Here is a 22,629-nt window from a genome sequence, read left to right as displayed (position 1 = left end):
ATTTTGTTAACAGCCACGGCAAAAACACAGAATGCGAGTCAGGACTCCTGGTGCTGACACAGGGACAGTGCCAGACCTGTGGTGTCCGGGGACCGAGGAACCGCACAGCCAGTCCCCGATGGCCCTGAACCCACACCTGAGGCATGGAAAATGGCCAGCAGGAGTCCTTCTGGCCTTCCATGAACCAAAGCCATGTGAGAGCAGCTGAGTGCGTGGCTAGAAGGCTCGTTTCTAAAGTATCACGTGGAGTGTGTTGTCAGGTGTTTGTTAATCTAGAAAAATAACGGGGACTGGTATTAGGACTTCCAATAAGGAAAACTTGGAGTGTCTTGTCTTGTCTCGTCTTGAGGCATTAGAGGAAGCACACAGGAAGGAAGGCGACTGCATGGGCAGTTGTGTGTTCTGCTGCCGCCAGGCCCACTCAGCCCTTGGCAGGCACGTCTGGGGAAGGGCACTGGGCCTAGGAGCAGGGCTCAGGGGAAACTGACTCCTCACTTTTCCTAGTGAACCTTTCCTTTGCAGCCTCTGAATTTTTGTACCATGCCTCTTGCATTCCCTGTTAACTCAATGAGTAATTTAAGCCATCAAATTTCCAATCAAAAATAAAAAGGAAAAACAAAGACCCCCCCCCCACAAAATTAATAGGTTTGACTGTCTAAAATCTTGGCACTTCAGTAAATAGAAGCACAAAACCAAACTAAACTGAGAGATGGGAAATGTGCAGACTCCTCCGAGCCCCAGTGTCAAATGTTGACTTAGCCTTCTCCATGGAAGGAAAAGATTCCACCAAAGAGCAAAGCAAGTCACCAAGATAGATGAACCTGGGGTACTTGGGTCCCCAGGGCAATGCCTCCATCTCACTCTGGGTCAGGGAACCCTAACTACCTAATTAGTACAGCAATGAGATACTGTTTCTCACCGATCAAATTGGCAAAAATCAGACATGCTGTTCCTGAAAAGGCACAGAAGGAGGTCAGAGTCACCCAGGTGACCAAGCACCAAGTAGGAAGACTTTTCCAGAATAGTTTGTGAACATATCCTGAGCCTGCAAAGCAATCCCATCCTGAGTCTCTGAAGTTCCACTTCTGGAGAATCTGGGCTACAAATGATCTGCAAACTGTCCCTTAGTTTCAGTAACAGCCACCACGAGAACGTGAAGAGCGAGAGCCAGCATGGATAGAAAAGCCCGTCACCTCTCGCTTCGAAAGACCTCAACATTATCTGCTCCATTGTGTTTTGTTCTGTGAGTCGGCCACATGCAGTTCACAGACCAATTTTCAAATGCAGGTGATGGGTCTTTTTTCCGCAGTTAGATATTCTGGATGGTGGTAATAACGCAGTAGAGAGGAGGTATTTAGGAGATGTGAAACGGGAGTGGAAGGCAGTTTGGCTGGGAAAGCTAACCTGGGTTTGGCAGCTACTTGAGTGGAAGAGATTGAGAAATGAAATGATGTGTTCTGTTGTGTCTCCGAAGAGAGAGAGAACTCACGAGGGGAAATTGGAAAGTGTGAAAACCTTCACAAATGGTACTGAAGGGTCAGGGTAACCCCGCCCTGGGATGGCTGAGAAGCCCCGACAGCCCTGAGGCTAAGCCCATGCAAGTGCAGGGTTCAGCCCTCCAGTCCATTGGCAGAGGTCCAGCTGCCCAGCTGCCCCATCCTAGCACATCTGCTCCCTGCCTCTTCCAAGGAGGAAGGATGATGGCCTCCTTGTAGACCCAGGTTTATAGCCTCACCCCTTAGCTGCAGCGTGGACCGCCCATTTTCTAAATGTCAGAGTCAGTCTTTGGTCCTTTGAAGGAGAACTTTCTAAAGTCTTAGTCACCATGAAGGTTTTCTTTCCAAACAGGATTACCAAACCAATAACAACGACCAGGCAGTGGTTGAAATCTGTATCACAAGAATCACAACGGCCATCAGAGAGACAGAGTCCATTGAGCAACACGCCAAGGCCCTTGTGGCGCTCTGGGAGTCCTGCCTGGAACACAGCCTGAGGCCCTCGGGGAGGGACGAGGACACTCCTCATGCGAAAATCGCGTCTGATATCATGAGCTGCCTTTTACAGGTACGTCCGTGTTCAGTGGTGAACGATTTGACACTGGGTGAACACACAAGTCTAACCAAGAGCCACTTCTTCTGTACCCTTTAGATACTATAAAGACACCATGATCCTTTAGCAGCTAACCCAGCAGGCTGATGATGATAAACTGAGAGAGTCCTAAGAAGCCCCTACTACAAGCACAATGCACCGTAGGGAGTTCAAAGCAATACCATGGCAGTATCTCGTCTATTTGGAGAGATAAGATGTGTTCACATAAAAAGCTAGTAATAAAGCAACGTGTCCTGAGATCCAAATGCAGAATACTGGAAAATTCACGAGGGAAACTTTCTTCCTAGGAGACCAAAGAGGAAGTGGAGACTGAAGGGAGGAGCTCAGGTCCTGTGGAAGGAAAAAGGCAATTTGAAGAGTATTTCTGGCAGGCAGAGTGGCTTGGGCCTGTAATCCCCACAATTCGGGAGGCTAAGGCAGGAGGATCACAAGTTCAAAGCCAGCCTCAGCAGCTTAGCGTGGCCCTAAGCAATTTAATGAGACCTGGGTTCGATCCCTGATACAAAAACATGTATTTATTTCTGTACGCACTGTGAATTCTTCATGATGATACCTGCCTGTTCTGACTGTTTAATTCCTTTCTCTGGTGAAATATGAATTTGAAATTTGGGCTCAGACACAAACCAGTTGTATAATAAAGAAATGTAGGGCATGTCACCACTTCCTGAGTCATGACTTCTTCACCCTAAATGCAGATTAAAGCTCATTGTTCATGACAAATTTAATGAACCAGTTATGTTGGCATGTGTTTCTTAAAAAGGAAGTCTGTGGCGAGGTATGTTGGGAATGCTGAATTCAAGTTTTCCTTTTTTAAAAAAAAAATTTTAATTTGTTCTAATTAGTTGTACATGACAGTAAAATGTATCTACACATTTTGATAGAACATGCGTAAATGGAGTGTCATCTCTCATTTTTCTGATTGTACACATTGTAGGATCACATCGGTCATGTAGTCATGTAAGTACATGAAGTAATAATGTCATTTTGCCTTTCGAGCTGTCAAAATGTTACACAGTGGATTAAAGACCCTGAAAAGTCCTGCAATTAAAAAGGAGAAAGAAAAAACAAAACAAAACAAACTGGGTAGCTTTGTTCGGTGCAGCCCTGGCCCACTGATGGGACCACAGAACCCCTCTCCCTGCCTCACCCTCAACACAACATTGATGAACATCCCTCTGAGCCCGCTGACCTCCCCTGCTCCAGTTCAGGGCGTTCTGGTCAGGCTGAGTGCCAGTCACTGTGCAGCAGCAGGCTGTAACTCCCTTCCTCCTCTGCCTGTTCCTCCTCCTCCTCCTCCTCCAGCTCTTGCTCCTGCTCCCTCTCCTCCCTCTCCTCCTCTTCCTCCTTTCCCTTCACAGTTGCCCATGTTCACTGGGGTAATTCTACCTAGTCTGTTCAGTTCAGGGACTGGTCAACTCAAGACTACACATGCCACCACACTGTTTTCCTGTGTCCCCCGGGTTGGGGATGGGTGGGGAGGTGATGGGGATTTCAGCAAAATCAACAAAGATTTTGTGGCAAGCCCCTGCTATAAGCACGACGCACGGTAGGGACCTACAGTATTTGTTTGTACAAAACGGCAAACACCTACTGCATGTGTTCTTCCTTGGTTGTCTTGAAGACATCGCTGGTGCTCATCGGAAACCTAGATTATTTCACTTGGAAGAGCCACTCTGCAGACATTCCGATAGACACTCACAGATCAGTCCTACTTTCTAGCTCCTCCCCCAGGTTCAAAACCACTGGTATGGACTTGAAAGCAGAGCTATCCAACGGAAATCTGATGCAAACCACAAATGTGAGTGGCATGTGTCATTTTAAATTTTCTGAATGTCAGCAGATAGGTGAGCTGGAGCAAGAGGACACTGGGAGCAAGCAGAATACATACATACCTCAGAAGAAATCTAAGCACAGCTTGTGCAGAAGTACGGACTCATGACAAAGACCCAGGGTGGAGAACTCTAAGTGGCTGCCAGTCACAATGTCCATAGTTCTAACACCGAGGGCTGTTTTATTCTAGGCAAAGTGTGGGGTCTCCTGTGTAAAAGGGGAACATAAAGCAAATACTTTTGAAAGCAGAAATGGACAGCTCACTGGTGTTTGGCGTAAAGAGTGTGTAGGACTGTGGAGAGCAGGCCTGGGAGGTCAAGGTGAGTGTGCAGGACTGTGGAGAGCAGGCCTGGGAGGTCAAGGTGAGTGTGCAGGACTGTGGAGAGCAGGCCTGGGAGGTCAAGGTGAGTGTGCAGGACTGTGGAGAGCAGGCCTGGGAGGTCAAGGTGAGTGTGCAGGACTGTGGAGAGCAGGCCTGGGAGGTCAAGGTGAGTGTGCAGGACTGTGGAGAGCAGGGCTGGGAGGTCAAGGTGAGCATGCAGGACTGTGGAGAGCAGGGCTGGGAGGTCAAGGTGAGCATGCAGGACTGTGGAGAGCAGGGCTGGGAGGTCAAGGTGAGCGTGCAGGACTGTGGAGACAGGGCTGGGAGGTCAAGGTGAGCATGCAGGACTGTGGAGAGCAGGGCTGGGAGGTCAAGGTGAGCATGCAGGACTGTGGAGAGCAGGGCTGGGAGGTCAAGGTGAGCATGCAGGACTGTGGAGAGCAGGGCTGGGAGGTCAAGGTGAGCGTGCAGGACTGTGGAGACAGGACTGGGAGGTCAAGGACGGCTATTTTGGGAAGGAGCAGAGAGAAGGACTGAGCAATGGGTTCTTGGTTGAGAGGGACAAAAGAGCCAGCCTACAGGGCCAGTGGGGGCTCAGAGTGACCTTCATGGGCCCCAGGGGGAGGCAGAAGCTCTGTGGAGAGGGCAGGAAGCCCTGAGGACAGCATGTCCTTCAGTGAGGTCCAGACCCCCTGGTGCCTCCCAGATCCTCCAAGGGCTGTGGTCACAGAGTGAGGGTTTAGCCTCCATCCAATTTTGCCTGCAGTAAACATTGAAAACATGGTTTTTTACCACTTGTAATTGAAGTTCTTGTGGGAACCAGGGAGTTATTCAGATGACTCATTTTGCTTTGTTTGTTCAGTAAAATAAAACAGACCAACTTTCAAAAATCAGGGAGTTTGGATGTTTAGCTTGCACGAAATGGAGAATAAAAAGGAATGATTTCCTCTGTACCCAGATTCTCCCTTCTCGAGACAGGCAGGTCGGTGATCAGAACCATCCTGTCTAACCAGGCCAGGGCCCCACCACTTCTTCCCGCCCCCTAACCATTTCAATTTTCTTTTTGCTGACCAGTTCAGTGAGTAAGCTGACTGTGAGCGCCCATTGGTGTGTGTGTGGTGTGCGTGTAGTTTTCGAACTTTTTTTATACCCAAATGTCCTTTCTTCGGCCTACTGTCAGACTAGTGCAGATATCTGAACTTGTTCTTCTTTTAAGTGGCAATTATATTGAATTCTTTCTTTTCTTGGTTCTAAAGTTATGAGTTTGCCACACTTACCTTAAAAATAACTTTCAGAATTCCAGAGTCACTTTCTCTTCCTCCCTTGATACAAAATCAGTACGTGTGCACTTGGCAGGCGCTTGTGAGTCCTGGGTCTGGTTTGGTCTGGTTTCACCTGGAGCCATCTGCTTCTACCAACCCACCTGTGATCTGTCACATACACAACAGAGCACTGAGTCAGAGCACCTACCTGCTGATTCCTCCTCCTGGAGATGCGGAGGCAGAAGAGCAAAGAGCTTTAGAGCGTGAGGCCCTGGAGTCTTGGGGCTCTGTTGTCATGTAAGTGTGAGATTGGCCTGTTGCTTTCTCCAAGTCTCCCTTTTACCATCTGTAAGAGGGGAGGGCGTTGCCTGCTGCTCAGGATGACTAGGGTTACAGGTGACAGGGAGAGGGATGCCGTTAAGCGGTGCAGTGGCTTCCTGGTAAGCGCTCTGTCTTGTCGGACAGTAGCCACGAGCGTCTGCTGGCTCCAGGCCCATCTGCTCCCTGCTGGGATTGGTGGGTGCATGAGAGGGGCACCCTTCCTGACAGAAGACTCTCCGTCCATGGTCCAGACCTGACACAGAACCACCTGGTTCAAACTACAGCTTCTCGGCGGAGAGCTCCCTCTGGCCAGGTTTCCCCTTGTCCCCACAAGGCCTGTTACTTCTAAGCCACATACAGGCTTGGAGAGGGCTGACGAAGATTCAGATGTGCCTCAGGGATGTTGTGCGATCCACACGGTTGATGTGCCAGAGTAAGAGCCCAGCCGCTCGGCAGACGGGCCAGGATGGAGTCTGAGAGCCACACCTGGTGGACCTCCATACTAGTCCAGGCTCGGCCTCTTCCCAGCCGCACTGCTTAGCGCAGCTGATGCCAGGCGTTTAAGCAGCTCTGTGTCACCTCTTCCCCCATCTCTGCTACCACCGTGGGCGGCTGTATGGAGAGGGGTAACCAAGGAGGGTTCCTGGGAGGTCAAGGTGAGTGTGCAGGACTGTGGAGAGCAGGGGCTAGGAAAAAACCTCAAGTCCCATTGGAGACCCAGGAGCGTCTGTTTCCCTCCTTCAGAAGGGCCTCCTGTCCACCCTCCTCCTTCCCAGGCGTTGGTGGTCTCTGGCCGTCTTTCCCGGTCATTGCTGTGTGAGGACACACATGCTGCCCCTGGCTGGCCTCCCGAGCCAGGTGCATTGGGTGGACGGGAGTGTCTCCTCCAGAGCTCTCGGAGGAGGGACCGGGGTGACAGTTTAGAGGTTCATTCCAGCTAGTTCCAGCTCTTCATGGACCTGAGGTGTAACCCTGGGGCAGATCGATTCTTCTTGCTCTGTAAAATTCAGATGATGGGGTAGCTGCCTCATGAGCTTGCTGAGAGGATAAATGAACAGATAGAACATAAAGACAGTGTCTAGGATATGGGAAGTGCAGCCCGAGTTAACTCTGGCTGGTGCTGTCACCATTCTCAGGAGACTCTAAAATAGCTCTCAACACACTGTAACGGGCTGCTGACTTACTTATTAGTCTGGCCATTGTGTACTGCCTGTCTCCACCTGTCCAATTTATTATAGGCTCTGTTCATTCATGGAAGTAGCACCAGCGCCTAGAATAGTGTGTGGCACATAGTTGCTCAAATAATATTCACCGAATGACTAAAAGAATGAGTAGACTCAGGAAAGGTGACAGCTGTCTGGCTTCCTGGTAGCTACACTTCTCCCTGGTGGGTGTGAAATCCCAGTCCTCAGACAGTGGTATGAATTGGGAGGAGATGGGACAACCACCCTGCTGGGGTCCTGACACCCTCTTGTCATCACCTGTCAGACACTTCACTGGGAAAACGTAGGCGTGTGTCAATTAGCTTTTACATATTGCTAAGTGGGTAAGAATCTAGCATTTTAAATAGAAATCCAGAATCAGTTCCACTGTCTGATGCTAATGCTGGATGAATGACCAAGGAGTGGAGTTTATTATTTCTTGAGCGTCATCATTTTTTTTGGCCCTTTAGCTGAATCCATGACCTGAGCGCCATTTAGTCGATATCACCTCAGATAGCTCCTCTCCCTAGCTTTATTCTTTTCCATTTTAAAACACTGGGAAACGTTCCCAAAGTGCGTTTTCAGGGGAAAAGTCTCCACCAAAAGCTTCAGCTGGTGCTGATCTAGTCGAGAGCTACGATGCTCGGCATCAGCAGAACAAGGCCCTCTTGTTTTGCCTGTGCAACTGGACATCGCTGTCGCAACGAGCCAGTCTTTTTTGTCCACACTGTGCTTCACCATGTTCACCCAGAGCTCTGAACTGAGTACGAAGAGACTCAGACCAGCCCGTTTGCGTCTGTGCGTAGGACACTAACCCCGGACTTCCCCTGCCTGTGGTCCACACGATTCTGGAGGTAGAATAATTTGTGGGTCCAGCCCTGCTGCATCAGCAGCTCCTTTTGCTGCCTTTGCAAGTGAAGCTGAGCCTTGGCCGGAGCTGTTGGCCACCTCTCAGGTAGCAGGCCCTCCTCCCTCAAGTTCTCTTGGCTCCTGGCCCCTTGCTCAGGTCCCCTTGGTGTCAGCAGTGCTGTGGCTCCTTGGTATGCTAGGAACCGTCTGGAGACCAAGAGACTTTGATGTTTATGTGAACTATTTGCTCTTTGATTAATCTGTCATTTTTTGTGTCGTTTGAGAGATTTCCAAATGTCATGTGGGTAGAAAACGGGAAAAAAATGAATGTGTTTAAGTTTGCTTTTTTAAACAATCCCATTATGCATTTGGGGAAGGTTTTATACATTTCACTTGGACTCACACATCAGACACTTTGTTGACTGGTTGCTATTTTTCTCCTGAACATCTAGAGTTGTTCTAAAAAGAATGCTATCTAATTGGCCAGGACAGCCCATTCTTTCATTGGTGCAGGCAAATGCTCACTTGTCCTAAGGTCTAAAAACCTCAGTTGCGGGAAAGACTTATTTCCATGGATCTCTCCCCATTCCTGTCTGTGTCCACAGAGAGCAGGGAACACTTTCCAATGCCACTACCTTTGATTTTTCAAGTTACAGGTAAATGCACTTGAAGACGGATTCCTCTAGTGGAAAGCCACTTGGCAAGTGGCTTTTGGCAAGAGACCTGAAGTAGATGAAGTAAACTTGGGCATGGAGCTCTTGGTTGGAAAGCCCTGAGAACTGTGTGATTGTGTTTCAGCCTCAGGGCCGCAGCTGTGACCTGTCACTGTAGGGACAAGGATATGCTGTATTAAGTTCACTCATCAAAAGCCTACATGTCATGGAGAGACTGGCCGCCTAGAGGAGAGACCCAAATGAGACTGTGGGGTTTGGGAACATCCAGCACTCTAACTGAAGTGACTTGGATGTAACCTCAAGATATAGGATAGGGTTATAATGGAGAAATTGGTCAAATCAATTACCCTGCTGAGTATACCAATGGAAAGAGGGTGCTCTGGTGGGGCCACTGGTTTGGCAAGTTTACTCATCACTGAGGGGTGGAGGGATGGTGTGTGGAAGTTAGAGAATGGATTTGATGAATAGAAAGTTGCCGTTAGCAGAGATGGAGATTTTGTTTAGGGCTGGTGTGTTATTAAAATCAGGTTTCATCAGGGTCCTAGATGAAATGTCCCTCAGTATCTCTCTGTTCTGATCTGACTTTGTGCCATGAGTAAACACTCTGGTTTCTAGTCTGACTTCTTGGTATCCTGAGGAAGAGAAAGGGATGCCCAGGGTCTGACCTAGGGAAGTCTCCCTCTGTGGGCAAATCCATCGGATGACTGGCATGAGACAGGCTTTTGGGAATTCTTTGGTGTGAATTAGATCAAAGAGTTGGCATATCCAAACAGTTCTGTGTGGCCTGACCAAGCATCTGCCCAGGCCCCTGAGGCTGAAAGGGAGGCTTCCTGGCTCAGCAGTAGTGCCCAGTCTAATCAGGACCACTTTAATTCACTGGAAGAAGAGAGAATCCAAAGACATCCAGAGAAGCCTTCAGAAAAGTTCCAGTGGTATGACATGCCCCTGTTACTTGGGTGGTGTTAGGAGCTCTCAGATGATCTACTGAATGGAACTGCAATCTAGACACATGATCTGTCACCAGAGCCTAGAGTCGGAGGTGGCTTCACGGTGAGACACCAAGCTATGCAGAGGATATCTGTTTCTTGGTGAAGCAGTTTTTACTGCTTATGGATTCCCTGCTGTTTACCCCATTTGTCCACTGTGATCACCTGCAGTCTGCCAGCATATTGACTACTTTTTGAGTGCAGATTGCGCACTGACTGGCACCTATCATCCGTCATTTGCCTGCCTCTTGCCTGCCCATCACCTGTCTTTCACCTACCCATCACCCACAGCCTGAGGTCCACCTGCTGATCATCTACCAGTAGCCAGCAGACCCACCGCAGACTGCCAGTGGATTGCCAGCTGCCTGCTGTTGCCTGGAAGTCCACTGTCACAGTACCTGCAGGTGTGGTTACACGTGGCTGCCGCCATTTTGAGACAACAGCCAGGACCTGTAGGACCCCCGACTGGACTGATGGAGCCCTGTCTCCAAGACCCCCCAGCCCAGCCAACCACTCCCTGCCTCCAGGATCCCCGGACTGATATATTTTTGTTTCTAGTGACAAGAAGGGAGGAGGAGCTGAAGCACTAGAGATTTAAAGACTCTTAGAAAAACACAGGGATAGAACTAGCCTCGGGCACAGCCAGAGCATGGCGCTGAAATGGCATGTCCAGGTTTTCACGACTTGTCTCTCAGATAGGTACAATTGCCTTCCTAAGGGTCTCAGTAGTGAGATCACAAGAGAGTGGCAGCTACTCTGGATCTTTCCATTTCAACTCCCTGAATCCAGCAGAAGAGAGCCTTTCACACAGCCCTTAATTATGATTTGGTGACCTCCTATGTGAACCCATCACTGGATTTGGGGAAGGCAGTCATTGTGCTTGAACCCTCAAGACCTCAGATAGAAATGCCACCAAGAGCATCTGAGATGGTTCCTCAAAGGGGAGCTAGGGTGGAGCCTCCAGAGGGAGGGCAAATGGCTGTCTAATGAGGTTTGGAGGTGGGAGAAATCCAGAGCAACGACATTTCCTGTGAAGTCAGGAAGTATTTATGGGCTGGACACCAGGATGTGAGCAGTGCACCGTCATTCCCCCCAAGAGGACTAACGGTGGGAAGGGCACGCATTGGACTGTCTCTGCCACCCCAGGGTCTGTGAGATGGAGGAGTCATCTTCCCGACACCGTCACCACCATATTGTATTTTCGGCTGCATTGAACCTGCCACTGTCATTCAAACCCATCAGGGGTTGTTTAGGTATGCTTAAATATGCAGTCCTGCCTGTATACTAATTTTTGAGTTCACTTTAAAAATACTTGAAAGCTGAATTTATGTGACTGCATCCCTTTTTCAGAACAGAAAGAAGTCATGTCACATCTCAATGATTCTAACTAAACACGACCCTATAATCAGAACCCAGACCAAAATTAGTAATTAGTGAAATTGAGCGAATTTTTTATGTTTTTGAACCACTTTGATATCTTTTTGTGTAAAGTATCTGTTTAAATCCTCTAATTTTGTATTCGTTTGTGTCTTATTGATTTTGAATTTTTGGTATATATTCTGGGTGTTAGTAGACCTTTGTTGGATAAATTATTACAAATATCTTCCCCATCTTTGGGTCATCTTTTCACTTTCCTGGAGATATCACAGAAGGATTAGAAGTTCTTACTGTGATCCAGGTTATGACTTTTCCTGCATTGTTAAGGTTTTCAAGCTGGTTGTGGGACGTCTTTGTCCACTGAGACTGTCCGGATATTCCCTGTGGGTTTTTTTTTTTTTTTTTCCTCACCTGTAGACATGCACCTACCTGGAGTTGAGTTTCATTATGGGCTGGTGTGATGGTTGGGATAAATATTCAGCGGAACCATCTGCCTCATTTCTAAAATGACATACCATTGCTCAGGGATCCCATAGAGCAGTGAGAATATTTTCCTCATATCCTTTCTTTTGTCCTTTTTGTATGACTTGATGTACAAACATGGAATTCTGCACTTTACATTATTAAGGGTATAGCTCTCTTTTTAAGCTTAGGGGAAACTTTAAGAGTGAAATCTGGCTTTGCATTGTATTAGTCAGGCACAGGCGTGGCTGCTGCAGTGGAGACCTAAACATGACAGACGACCCAACAGCACAGAACTTGAATTGTCTCCCACTAAGCAACTCAAGAGTAGCATTCCAGGCTGATCTGGTGGCTTGATGGCGGCTCCAACCCAGGCTCCTTTTATCTGTCTTCTTTGCATTACCATTCTAGGATGACTACTTCTAGCTTGTTACCTTAGCCTCGTTCCAACCAGCACTAAATGGAGAGAAGGAATAAGAAGCCGAGCCATTTCATGTACCAGTGACCTAAAAGTTGAACACATTAATGCCATTCCTTATCCCACTGCACATGGCCATGTTTAATGGCAAAGACTGAGGAATGCTATCTTCAGCCATGTGCCCCTGTCCCACCATAATTCAGGAAAAGGGAGCCAATCATTATTGGTGGACAATTAGTAGTTTCTGTCATAACACTCATGCTCACCATTCTGGGCTTCCCCTTAGGGTTCTGGATCTGATGGTGGTGATATCTAGGTATTGATGGCCCACATGTGGACCTCTATTAGGATGGTAATCCTGAATTGGTCCTCTTTACTAGCAGGCCAGTGTTCCCTCAGCAGCCTCATGACTTCCTGTGCCAGGCAGTTAGGTCATGTCTGCCTTGGGGTCTATTTATCAGACACTGTTTGATTGGAAAATGTGGTGGTGATCGCTTTTGCTGGTGAGACCTAGAGAGTTGGGCCAGACCTCCATGACCACCCAGTAGGATGGAGGTGGGCAGACTAGGATCCAGGGTCTGTCCTTCCATCACATGCTTTCTCACATTATGTCCCAGTGGCCACTGTGGCCTTACATCGACATTTGCTCCATCAGTTATTCAACTTGACGGGTGTTTATGGAGGACTCACCACAAGCCCAGAACTGTGGTGGGTGCTCGAGGACACACTCCAGGAAGGAACGATGAATACTTTTCACACGAACCATTAGAGAGAACAACCACTTTTCTGTTATAATATAATAATATGAACTGGCTTCCTAAAGAGAAAGGTGATGTTGACCATACTGAATATGTGCCACTCATTGGTAAGAAAGCAATTTGTATCTTCTAAATAGTATTCCCTAATCAGGTAACTCAATGCCAATAGCAGTATTTTTTTTTTTTTTTTTTTGGAGGATGTTTAGATATTTTTTCCATACTTCACCTTTTTTTTTATCTTTTATTTTTTATTGTAAACAAATGGGATACATGTTGTTTCTCTGTTTGTACATGGCATAAAGGCATGCCATTTGTGTAATCATAAATTTACATAGGGTAATGTTGTTTGATTCATTCTGTTATTTTTTCCCTTCCCCCCCCACCCCTCTTTTCCCTCTATACAGTCCTTCCTTCCCCCATTCTTGCCCCCCTCCCTAACCCTAACTCTAACCCTAACACTAACCCCTCCCACCCCCCATTATGTGTCATCATCCACTTATTAGCGATATCATTCGTCCTTTGGTTTTTTGAGATTGACTTACCTCACTTAGCATGATATTCTCCAATTTCATCCATTTGCCTGCAAATGCCATAATTTTATCATTCTTTATGGCTGAGTAATATTCCATTGTATATATATACCACAGTTTCTTTATCCATTCATCAATTGAAGGACATCTAGGTTGGTTCCACAATCTGGCTATTGTGAACTGAGCAGCTATGAACATTGATGTGACTGTATCTCTATAATATGCTGATTTTAAGTCCTTTGGGTATAGGCCAAGGAGTGGGATAGCTGGGTCAAATGGTGGTTCCATTCCAAGTTTTCTAAGGAGTCTCCGTACTGCTTTCCAGAGTGGCTGCACTAATTTGCAGCCCCACCAGCATGTATGAGTGTACCTTTCTCCCCACATCCTCGCCAACACCTGTTGTTGCTTGTATTCTTGATAATCGCCATTCTAATTGGGGTGAGGTGGAATCTTAGGGTGGTTTTGATTTGCATTTCTCTTATTACTAGAGATGTTGAACATTTTTCCATATGTTTGTTGATTCCTTATAGATCTTCTTCTGTGAAGTGTCTATTCATTTCCTTAGCCCATTTGTTGATTGGATTATTTGCATTCTTGATGTAGAGTTTTTTGAGTTCTTTATAGATTCTGGAGATTAGTGCTTTATCTGAAGTATGATTGGCAAAGATATTCTCCCACTCTGTAGGCTCTCTCTTCGCATTGCTGATAGTTTCCTTTGCTGAGAGAAAGCTTTTTAGTTTGAATCTATCCCAGTTATTGATTCTTGCTTTTATTTCTTGTGCTATGGGAGTCCTGTTGAGGAAGTCTGGTCCTAAGTCGACATGTTGAAGCTCTGGACCTACTTTTTCTTCTATAATCTGCAGGGTTTCTGGTCTGATTCCGAGATCCTTAATCCATTTTGAGTTTAGTTTCGTGCATGGTGAAAGATATGGGTTTAGTTTCATTCTGTTGCATATGGATTTCCAATTTTCCCAGCACCATTTGTTGAAGAGGCTATCTTTTCTCCATTGCATATTTTTGGCCCCTTTGTCTAGTATGAGAAAATTGTATTTATTTGGATTTGTGTCCGTGTCCTCTATTCTGTACCATTGATCCACCTTTCTATTTTGGTACCAGTACCATGCCGTTTTTGTTACTATTGCTTTGTAGTAGAGTTGAAGATCTGGTATTGCGATATCCCCTGCTTCACTCTTTCTGCCCAGGATTGCTTTAGCTATTCTGGGTTTTTTATTCTTCCAGATGAATTTCATAATTGCTTGCTCTATTTCTGTAAGGTACATCATTGGGATTTTAATTGGAATTGCATTGAATCTGTATAGCACTTTTGGTAGTATGACCATTTTGACAATATTAATTCTGCCTATCCAAGAACATGGGAGATCTTTCCATCTTCTAAGGTTTTCTTTAATTTCTTTCTTTAGTGTTCTGTAGTTCTCATTGTAGAGGTCTTTCACCTCTTTTGTGAGATTGATTCCCAAGTATTTTATTTTTTTTGAAGCTATTGTGAATGGGGTAGTTTTCCTAATTTCTCTTTCTGAGGATTCATCACTTATGTATAAAAATGCCTTAGATTTATGTGCATTGATCTTGTATCCTGCTACTTTACTGAATTCACTTATGAGATCTAAAAGTTTTCTGGTGGAATTTCCTGGTTCCTCTAAGTGTATAATCATATCATCAGCAAATAGGGATAGTTTGAGTTCTTCTTTTCCAATTCATATCCCTTTAATTTCTTTGTTCTGTCTAATTGCTCTGGCTAGTTTCAAGGACGATATTGAAAAGAAGTGGTGAAAGAGGGCATCCCTGCCTTGTTCCAGTTTTTAGGGGGAATACTTTCAGTTTTTCACCATTTAGAATGATATTAGCCATGGGCTTAGCGTAGATGGCCTTTACAATGTTAAGGAATGTTCCCACTATCCCTATTTTTTCTAGTGTTTTGAGCATGAAGGGGTGCTGTATTTTATCAAATACTTTTTCTGCATCTCCAACAGCAGTATTTTATATACAAAGGCATTTATGTTCCGTCACAAAATAAATCAAGAAGAGAAGTTTTTAGGGTACAGAATTCCTTGTTTTTCAGTCTGATGTATTCTTTTCTTTTAAATCTCAGCTAAAACTTTAGTTTCTTGGTTTTGTGTGGTTGCCATATAACAGTTATAAACCTCTATAGGACACAGGGTGATCATTTGACACCTGTATGTAACATGCAGTGATCAAATCAGAGCAGGTAGGGGCTGGGGAGATAGCTCAGTTGATAGAGTGCTTGCCTTGTAAGCACAAGGCCCTGGGTTCAATCCCCAGCACCCACAAAAAAAAAAAAAAAATCAGAGCAGGTAACTTCCTTCCATTTATGCTTTTTTTATTTCTTTGTGTTGTGTCATGGACTTCAAATCCCCCTCTCTAAGCCTTTGTAAAATATATAATAAATCCTTGTGAACTAAGCTACCCACACTCTCCAATCTGTGCTTTGGTTCCTGTTCTCTGACCATCCAGCCTCTAGTGGCCACTATTCTGTGGCCACTCTACTTCTGTGAAGTCACCTGTTTTCACTTCCTCACAGGAGTGGGATCTTGCAGAACTCGTCTTTCTGTGCCTGGTGTATTTCACTTACTAGAAAGACCTCCAGTTCCACCCGTGTCACAGACGACAGGATCTGTTCTGTTATGGCTGCATAACAGCCCGTGGTGCATACGCACCAGGTCTCTTCAGGTGCTCCTCCTGGATCGCCTGCACAGAGCTTCAGTTTTCAAGATGCAGTCAGAAAGCGACTCCTTCAGTCTCCCTTGGTTGTGCTTTCTGATGTGTGTTCCTCTCCCCAGTGACCCCGCCTGCCATGGAGATGCATTCCAAGCTCCCTGCCTCCTCATGCCTCTGTTCACTGCTTCTGTCCCCCAGCTTCCCCACACCCCACCCATCCGGCCATCTGAGCTGTTTCCATCTCCCCCACCCAGGGCACCAAGGGCCCCCTCACCTGTGCCTCCCCAGGGGCTCTTCCTGTGTCCATGGCTTTCCTACCTGTCACCAGCCATCTCCTGTGCACCCCTTAGGTCCCAGCCAAGATGCCACCACCTCCTCCAGGAAGTCTTTCCTGGTCCACCCTGACACCCCTTCTCTGCCCCCTGAGCACCCTGCATTTTGCTTCTGCTGTCAACTCTCTGTCAAAGTCTCCCAAATAAGACCAAGAGCTCCCAGGTGCCAGGGAGGGGGGACGGGGCCTGCATTTCCACAGGTGTATTCTGGGAGCTTGGCACAGGAAATACTTTGGGATGAATAAATGCGTAAATGTGCAACAAGTCACTGTTATTTGTTGCTTTCTTGTGTTTCCGCAGAATTACAACCGGCCCCCTGTGATGGCATTAGCCATCCCCATTGCCGTGAAGTTCCTCCACAGAGGCAGCAAGGAACTGTGCAGAAGCATGTCCAACTACCTGTGCCTGGCTGCCATCACCAAGGCAGATCTCCTGGCCGAGCACACTGAGGTGATAGTAAGGAGCATACTTCAAGGTACAGTGCGAAGGCCGAGCTCAGGCACCTGTCTCTGGAGTTGTCTAGAGGTGTGTTCTTGAAGCGCTTACTGTTTGTGGAGAGTGAGATCTGGAGGTGAGGCACCTTGAGATCTGGAGGTGAGGCACGTTGGGTCTTCCACCCTCCCTCTAAGTGACTTGTGAGCATGAGTAAGGTCACTGGGGCTGGTGAGCCTTCTGTCCACTGGTGGATGAGTTGCCTGGACTCATCAGTGAGTGGTGAGCTCTCTCCAACCCTGCATACATACCCCAGTCCAGGGGCCTGTTTTCCACGCCCCTGGCCACCTGCTCTGGAGGGTGTCTCTGGGAGGGTGGGAAAACCCCACTGCTGGTGGAACATGAGAACCTCTTCTTCCCACAGTTTCCAAAAGTAAGAAATGCCCTTGGTTAGATAAAATACACCAGAGTGTGTAATGATGTCTTCAATGTGATCGTAATTTGGTATTGATTTAAAAGTGCATTAAATGCTACCACAAAAAAATCAAATCAGGACCCTTCTGTTAATTGTCCAAGCTTTTGAATTACAGACAAGGTCAAATTACTCTACACAAAATATTCACCTTGTCTTCTCGTTTTCTCTTGGTTTCAGATCCAAAACATTTTCGTAAAATTTGGGGTCAGGGAACAATATACAGTATATGTGATATGTGTCCAAATGCCCCCAGTCTCACTTTAAAAAAAAAAAAACATGTGAAATGCACCAGCTGCTCATCCGGAATTTCACTGACATATCCCACATGCCCAGGAGGAGCTTCCACTCTTGCGAAGTGCTCCCAGTTCAACTGGTGGAACAAAAACTAGCAGTCCAGTTCCACCCAGCCTCAAAATTGCCAACTAACTAGTCCCCCAGTTCCACCCAGCCCTCCTGATTAAAGTCTAACTAGTCCATGAGATTGCCAGCTTGATGGTGAGGTTTCGCTCTCGACGTTGTGCTTGCCTGTGAAGGGTTGTCATTAACAATCCCAGTCAGTATTTTCATTTCTAATTTCCTTTGACTATAGAATTAAAATGCTAATTTCACTTTATATGTGATATTGAATTTGCTAAAAGTCCAGAATAACAATGATACTTTTTCACCTCCTTGGAAACATTTTTGGAACAAATTTATAGGACTTGCAAACATTGAAACACACACACATTTCAAGACCGTGGTAGTCCAGCTTGCAAGTAACAGACTTACGAAAAATATTGAATTATATCCTTACAGCCGCCAAGAATTTAGCTCATCCATTTGGGTTTTTTAAAAATATTTTTTCAATGACAAAGAAATCTTTGAAACACAAAGTATACTTTCTAAATTCACTGCAAGTATTTGAAATAAACAAATGATTTGGTTTATTTGATTTAGCACCATGAAAATTACCATGAAATGAATGGTAACCTGACCTACAGAAGGTTGGGACCGCGTGTTTCAGGGTTTAGATTTTTCAGGATCGCTGTGACTGTAAACTCCCCCACCATCCACAGGCTTAGCAACACAGGAGGAATTTTGCTCTCTCTGAGTGGGAGGTTCTCTGCTCTGCAGATCTTTGTCTTGTCCTCCTGCCAAACAGCTCCAGGAGTCTTTTGGGGACTTCTTTCTTCATTACCTGTCGTTTTTCTCGCCCACAGACCATGGACTTTGACCTGTAGTGTCCTGATCTTCATTCTCCATAATTCTTCTTCTGAATGGTCATCCACTTGATCATGATTATTATAATGATGTTAATAATAATGACAGTGGCTGAAGTTTACAGCACACCTTTCCATGACACATTATATGAATCCATTTATACCCATTGTATCATGTAATGCCCACAAGAACCCCAGAGCTGAGGTCCTGTTATCCCATTTTATGGTTAGTGGTATTTTAAGTAGAAACCCCAGATATAAATGGCTTAATGAAGGAGAGGAGGAGGAGGAGGGCTAGGAGGAGGAACAGCCCCTCTTTGGCACATGACCAAAGAGTCCACTAGTATATCAGATTTCTCGCATGGCTCAGTGGCTGTCCTGAAGGTCATGGCCCAGTTCTGCTCCCTGCGAGTGGGTTTACTTGTGTGTTCATGATTGTCCTCCACAGCTCCTTGCTCTTGTCATCACAAATGCCAGCTACACAATAGGCCATGTTCAGCTGCAGCTCTGCTCGATCTGACGTGGGCCAGAAAATTTCTAAGCCAACCCATCATCACTGCCTGGGGACACTGTACATCCTTGGCCAGGCTTGGGTCCACCACCTGGGTGGGGAGTGGAGAAGGAGTGGACCCCAAAAGAAACCCAGGCTGTTGCTGGCAATAATGTGCGTACCTACGGGGACCCACAACCTGCCATTCCACTGTGTAGACCTGCAGGCTGATGCTCTGGGAGGTTACCAGGAAGATCTGCCCTGGCCATGCTGTGCTGTAGTCCATCCTCAGAACCGAATCTCAGTTCCACCCAACACTTGTATTTTTATCTTTCTGAGCCTGTGTCTGCTCATATGTAAATAGAGGTGTTGTTACCTGTTCTATCCAGCAGAACCGGTGCAGAGAAAGGAGACACCACCAATCTTTAGTTGATGAGATTTATTGCGTCCTCCCTGTTTCTCTGCCTCCTTTGTTCTCCCACTCTCTCCCTTCTTCTACCCTCTCCCTCTCTCCTGCCCCAGGCTCCTAGCTTATCAGCCAATTATAGCAAATCTTTCTCTCACGCAGGAGAGCATGCAGAGGAATGTCAGCATAGCACTATATGAATCACGAGCTGTCCACGCGCGACATGATATTAGATAACCAATCCTAGAGCTTGGCGTTAACACGTCATAAGTCTCCAAGGAACTAGTAGGGAAGCAACCTTTTTGGGTACTTCCTTATTTTGGTAGCCAGTGCCCTTTGGCTCACTGCCAGGTGCCATCTTGTCCAAGACGGCCCTCAACAGTTACCTGAGATAATGGCAGATCCTGTCTCCCCATAAGTATAAGCCAAGATGGTGATGCCAATCATGACTGCCCCCCTAACTTTGAATCCCTTTGGGGTCAGGGAACTTGCTATTTCCTGTGAGGATACAGATCATCTCCGGACAAATCTGAGTGCTCAGCATTTCTTCCTCAGGTTGAATTAAAAGTTCTCTCTCCGGGGTCTCCCACTTTTGGTTAAGGCTGTTGTCCTGTTGGGCCATCAACCCCTCTTGCTCTTCACACAAGCTTTCAAATGTGGGCACCCAGGATGACATTGCCACTCCTTCCCTGCGCGGGTTTTCCTCCTCACTGTAACCACCGCAGCTTCCTCCCAGTTCCCTCAACTCAGCAGGTGATGAGCCGATTCTGCATCCATTTGTGGGGTGTACCCCAGTCCCCTTGCATGGCTGCCCTCTGGTTCCCTGTCATCAGTGTGCAATCTGTGCTGTCTGTGACACCTCAGGCTCAGCCGTGTGCATGTGAGGACTAAAATGGAGCCCGCTGCCTAGAAGCCATGAATCAGATTCACTGTCTGTCCATTGAACAATCTGACTTTTGATCCTGTTGGAGCTATTGTCTACTAAGTCCCCATACATACATAGAGTTGTTTGAGGATATTATATGTGTATGTGTGTGTATAATGTTGATCTAACAAATATGTACTTATATATACACATATAATATATGCATACATATTATGTATATGTGCATAATATATATGATGTGTGCATATGTTTGAGTGTATTCAGCAGTCTCTGCTGCCTCTGTGTGTTCTGCTGATTTTTTAATCCCCATGTAAGTACCTACTTAATTCTTTAATTCTTTATGCCTTTTTCTCAGGAGATTTCAGTTTATTGTTTTCCATGCCACGATCTTATTAGATAATGTATCCTTCATCTCAATATACCTACAATTCTTCCAAGACTCTTGTCATCTGTAAGCACACTGACACTCTGGTCTCCGTTTTGGAACCTTAATTAAAGCATGGGCCAGATGGGAGCAGGAGAGCCTGGTGGTGTGCCAGCAGTGTTGGTCCCTTAGCTTTGATAGCTATCATTCCACTAACATTTTTTTTTTTACAATTTATTTTGTCTGTCCCTAATTTCAAACCAGATGCTTTGTATATGCTTATAAGTTTTACCCCTGATGGCAATTGTTTCAATAGTTTCATGTCAATTTTTGTCATTTTCATTACATAGGTAATGTTTACTTTTACATTAAATGTAAATACAAATTCATTTTATTCAAATTATGCAGACTTCACTTGTTTGCTTTGTATCCTCTGATTTCTCAATGAGAAGGAAACTATAAAAAGCCTTTTATAAAAGGAGGGTCACAAACATAACCAGAGTTGTATTGGGTCACACCCGAATGTTATATAAAATAGACAATTGTACCAGCAATTTAAAGTCAACCCACAACAAATAATTCTTAAACTATAAAAAATCCTGTTACATTTAGTTTTGCAGGCACATTTTAATAAATATGGAAGAAATACAAAATTATAATTTTATGTAAACTTTTCCATATAAATAGAAGTACTTTCTCCAAGTAAACAAGAACTATGTGTCCATAATATTGCCAGACAAGTGTAAGAAAGGGAAATGCAGGTCCTTGTTTATTCTGAACATAGATGCACAAATCACAAGCTTTTAGCAGTACTGGCTCTAGCAGTGCTGGGAGAAGGTGATGGTCAGCATTTACTGAGTGCTTGCTGTTTCCCCGCCACTGATCTTTCACTCACATGACCACCCCCTGGTGGTTTATGAGGAGGAACTTCATTACCCCATTTTATAAAATGCACAGTGACCAAGTTGAATCTATCCCAGGAAGGCAAGGATGGCTTAATCTGCAAAGTGTAATTTCCCACGGTAAGACTAACAGGGTAATCAGTGGTCAGTAGGAGTGTCTCAAAAAGTTCAGTATCCATTCATGGAAAAAAATGCAAATTAGAAATTTTGGAAAACTCCCTTAATGTGATTTAGCTGATATTTATATATTTACTGGTGAAACAGCAGAAGCTTTACTTTGAATCCAGGAATGAGACAAGGATGTTACTACATCTGGTTCTACTTACTGTGGCACTGGAAACCCTAGCCTAGACCAGAAAAATAAATGGACATTAAAAGAATCAGAAGGGAAATGGCAAAGCAAACATTATCTAAAAAATATGATTGTTCATAGTATAAAATACAAATATTCTCTACTCAGTTTTAGACACAATAACAGAAACTTTAGTAATTCAATTTATAGAAGCCAGTTGTTTTTCTACATGTCAGTAATGATAAATTGGAAAAAATAGTTAAAAGTATTATTTAAAATAGAAAACTATATGATCTCTAGAGGAAAAATGTATGTGACTCTTAAATGTAAAATTATTAAACCTTTTTGAAAGCAGTCAAAAGATGAATAAATGGATCCATATACTATGCTCATGGATGGGAGAACGTGAGGTAGCAAAGATGTCAACTTTCAATAAATTCAATGATATTTTTATAAAATACCAACAGAGATTTTTTTTTATTGTAAACAAATGGGATAAATGTTGTTTCTCTGTTTGTACATAGAGTAAAGGCATACCATTTGTGTAATCATAAATTTACATAGGGTGATGTTGGTTGATTCATTCTGTTATTTTTCCCCTTCCCCCCACCCCTCCCATCCCTCTTTTCCTTCTATACAGTCCTTCCTTCCCCCATTCTTGCCCCCCTCCCTAACCCTAACTCTAACCCTAAAACTAACCCCTCCCACCCCCCATTATGTATCATCACCCACTTATCAGCGAGATCATTCTTCCTTTGGTTTTTTGAGATTGACTTACCTCACTTAGCATGATATTCTCCAATTTCATCCATTTGCCTGCAAATGCCATAATTTTATCATTCTTTATGGCTGAGTAATATTCCATTGTATATATATGCCACAGTTTCTTTATCCATTCATCAACTGAAGGGCATCTAGGTTGGTTCCACAATCTGGCTACAGTGAATTGAGCAGCAATGAACATTGATGTGGCTGTATCTCTGTAGTATGCTGATTTTAAGTCCTTTGGGTATAGGCCAAGGAGTGGGATAAGCTGGGTCAAATGGTAGTTCCA

General features: G+C 45.3%; 1 protein-coding gene across 11 annotated transcripts in view; it reads left to right on the top strand.

Annotated features, from left to right (window-relative positions):
• Positions 1 to 22,629, top strand: part of Veph1 (ventricular zone expressed PH domain containing 1) — a 222,698-nt gene that overhangs the window by 25,059 nt on the left and 175,010 nt on the right. For 10 of the 11 annotated variants that reach the window (XR_007110145.1, XM_047563393.1, XM_047563390.1 and 7 more), the window contains 2 exons: positions 1,849 to 2,064; positions 16,430 to 16,604. Coding sequence is in view for 10 of the 11 variants with exons in the window: in XM_047563390.1 (XP_047419346.1) it covers positions 1,849 to 2,064; positions 16,430 to 16,604 (391 nt within the window). In the remaining variant the exon portion in view is untranslated. Of the gene's footprint in view, positions 1 to 1,848; positions 2,065 to 16,429; positions 16,655 to 22,629 lie in introns of all 11 variants that reach the window. The other variant, XM_047563397.1, reaches the window with a different exon arrangement.

This window comes from Sciurus carolinensis, chromosome 9 (assembly GCF_902686445.1).
Source record: "Sciurus carolinensis chromosome 9, mSciCar1.2, whole genome shotgun sequence".
Lineage (NCBI taxonomy): Eukaryota > Metazoa > Chordata > Mammalia > Rodentia > Sciuridae > Sciurus > Sciurus carolinensis.
This window is presented reverse-complemented; position numbering and strand designations above follow the sequence as displayed.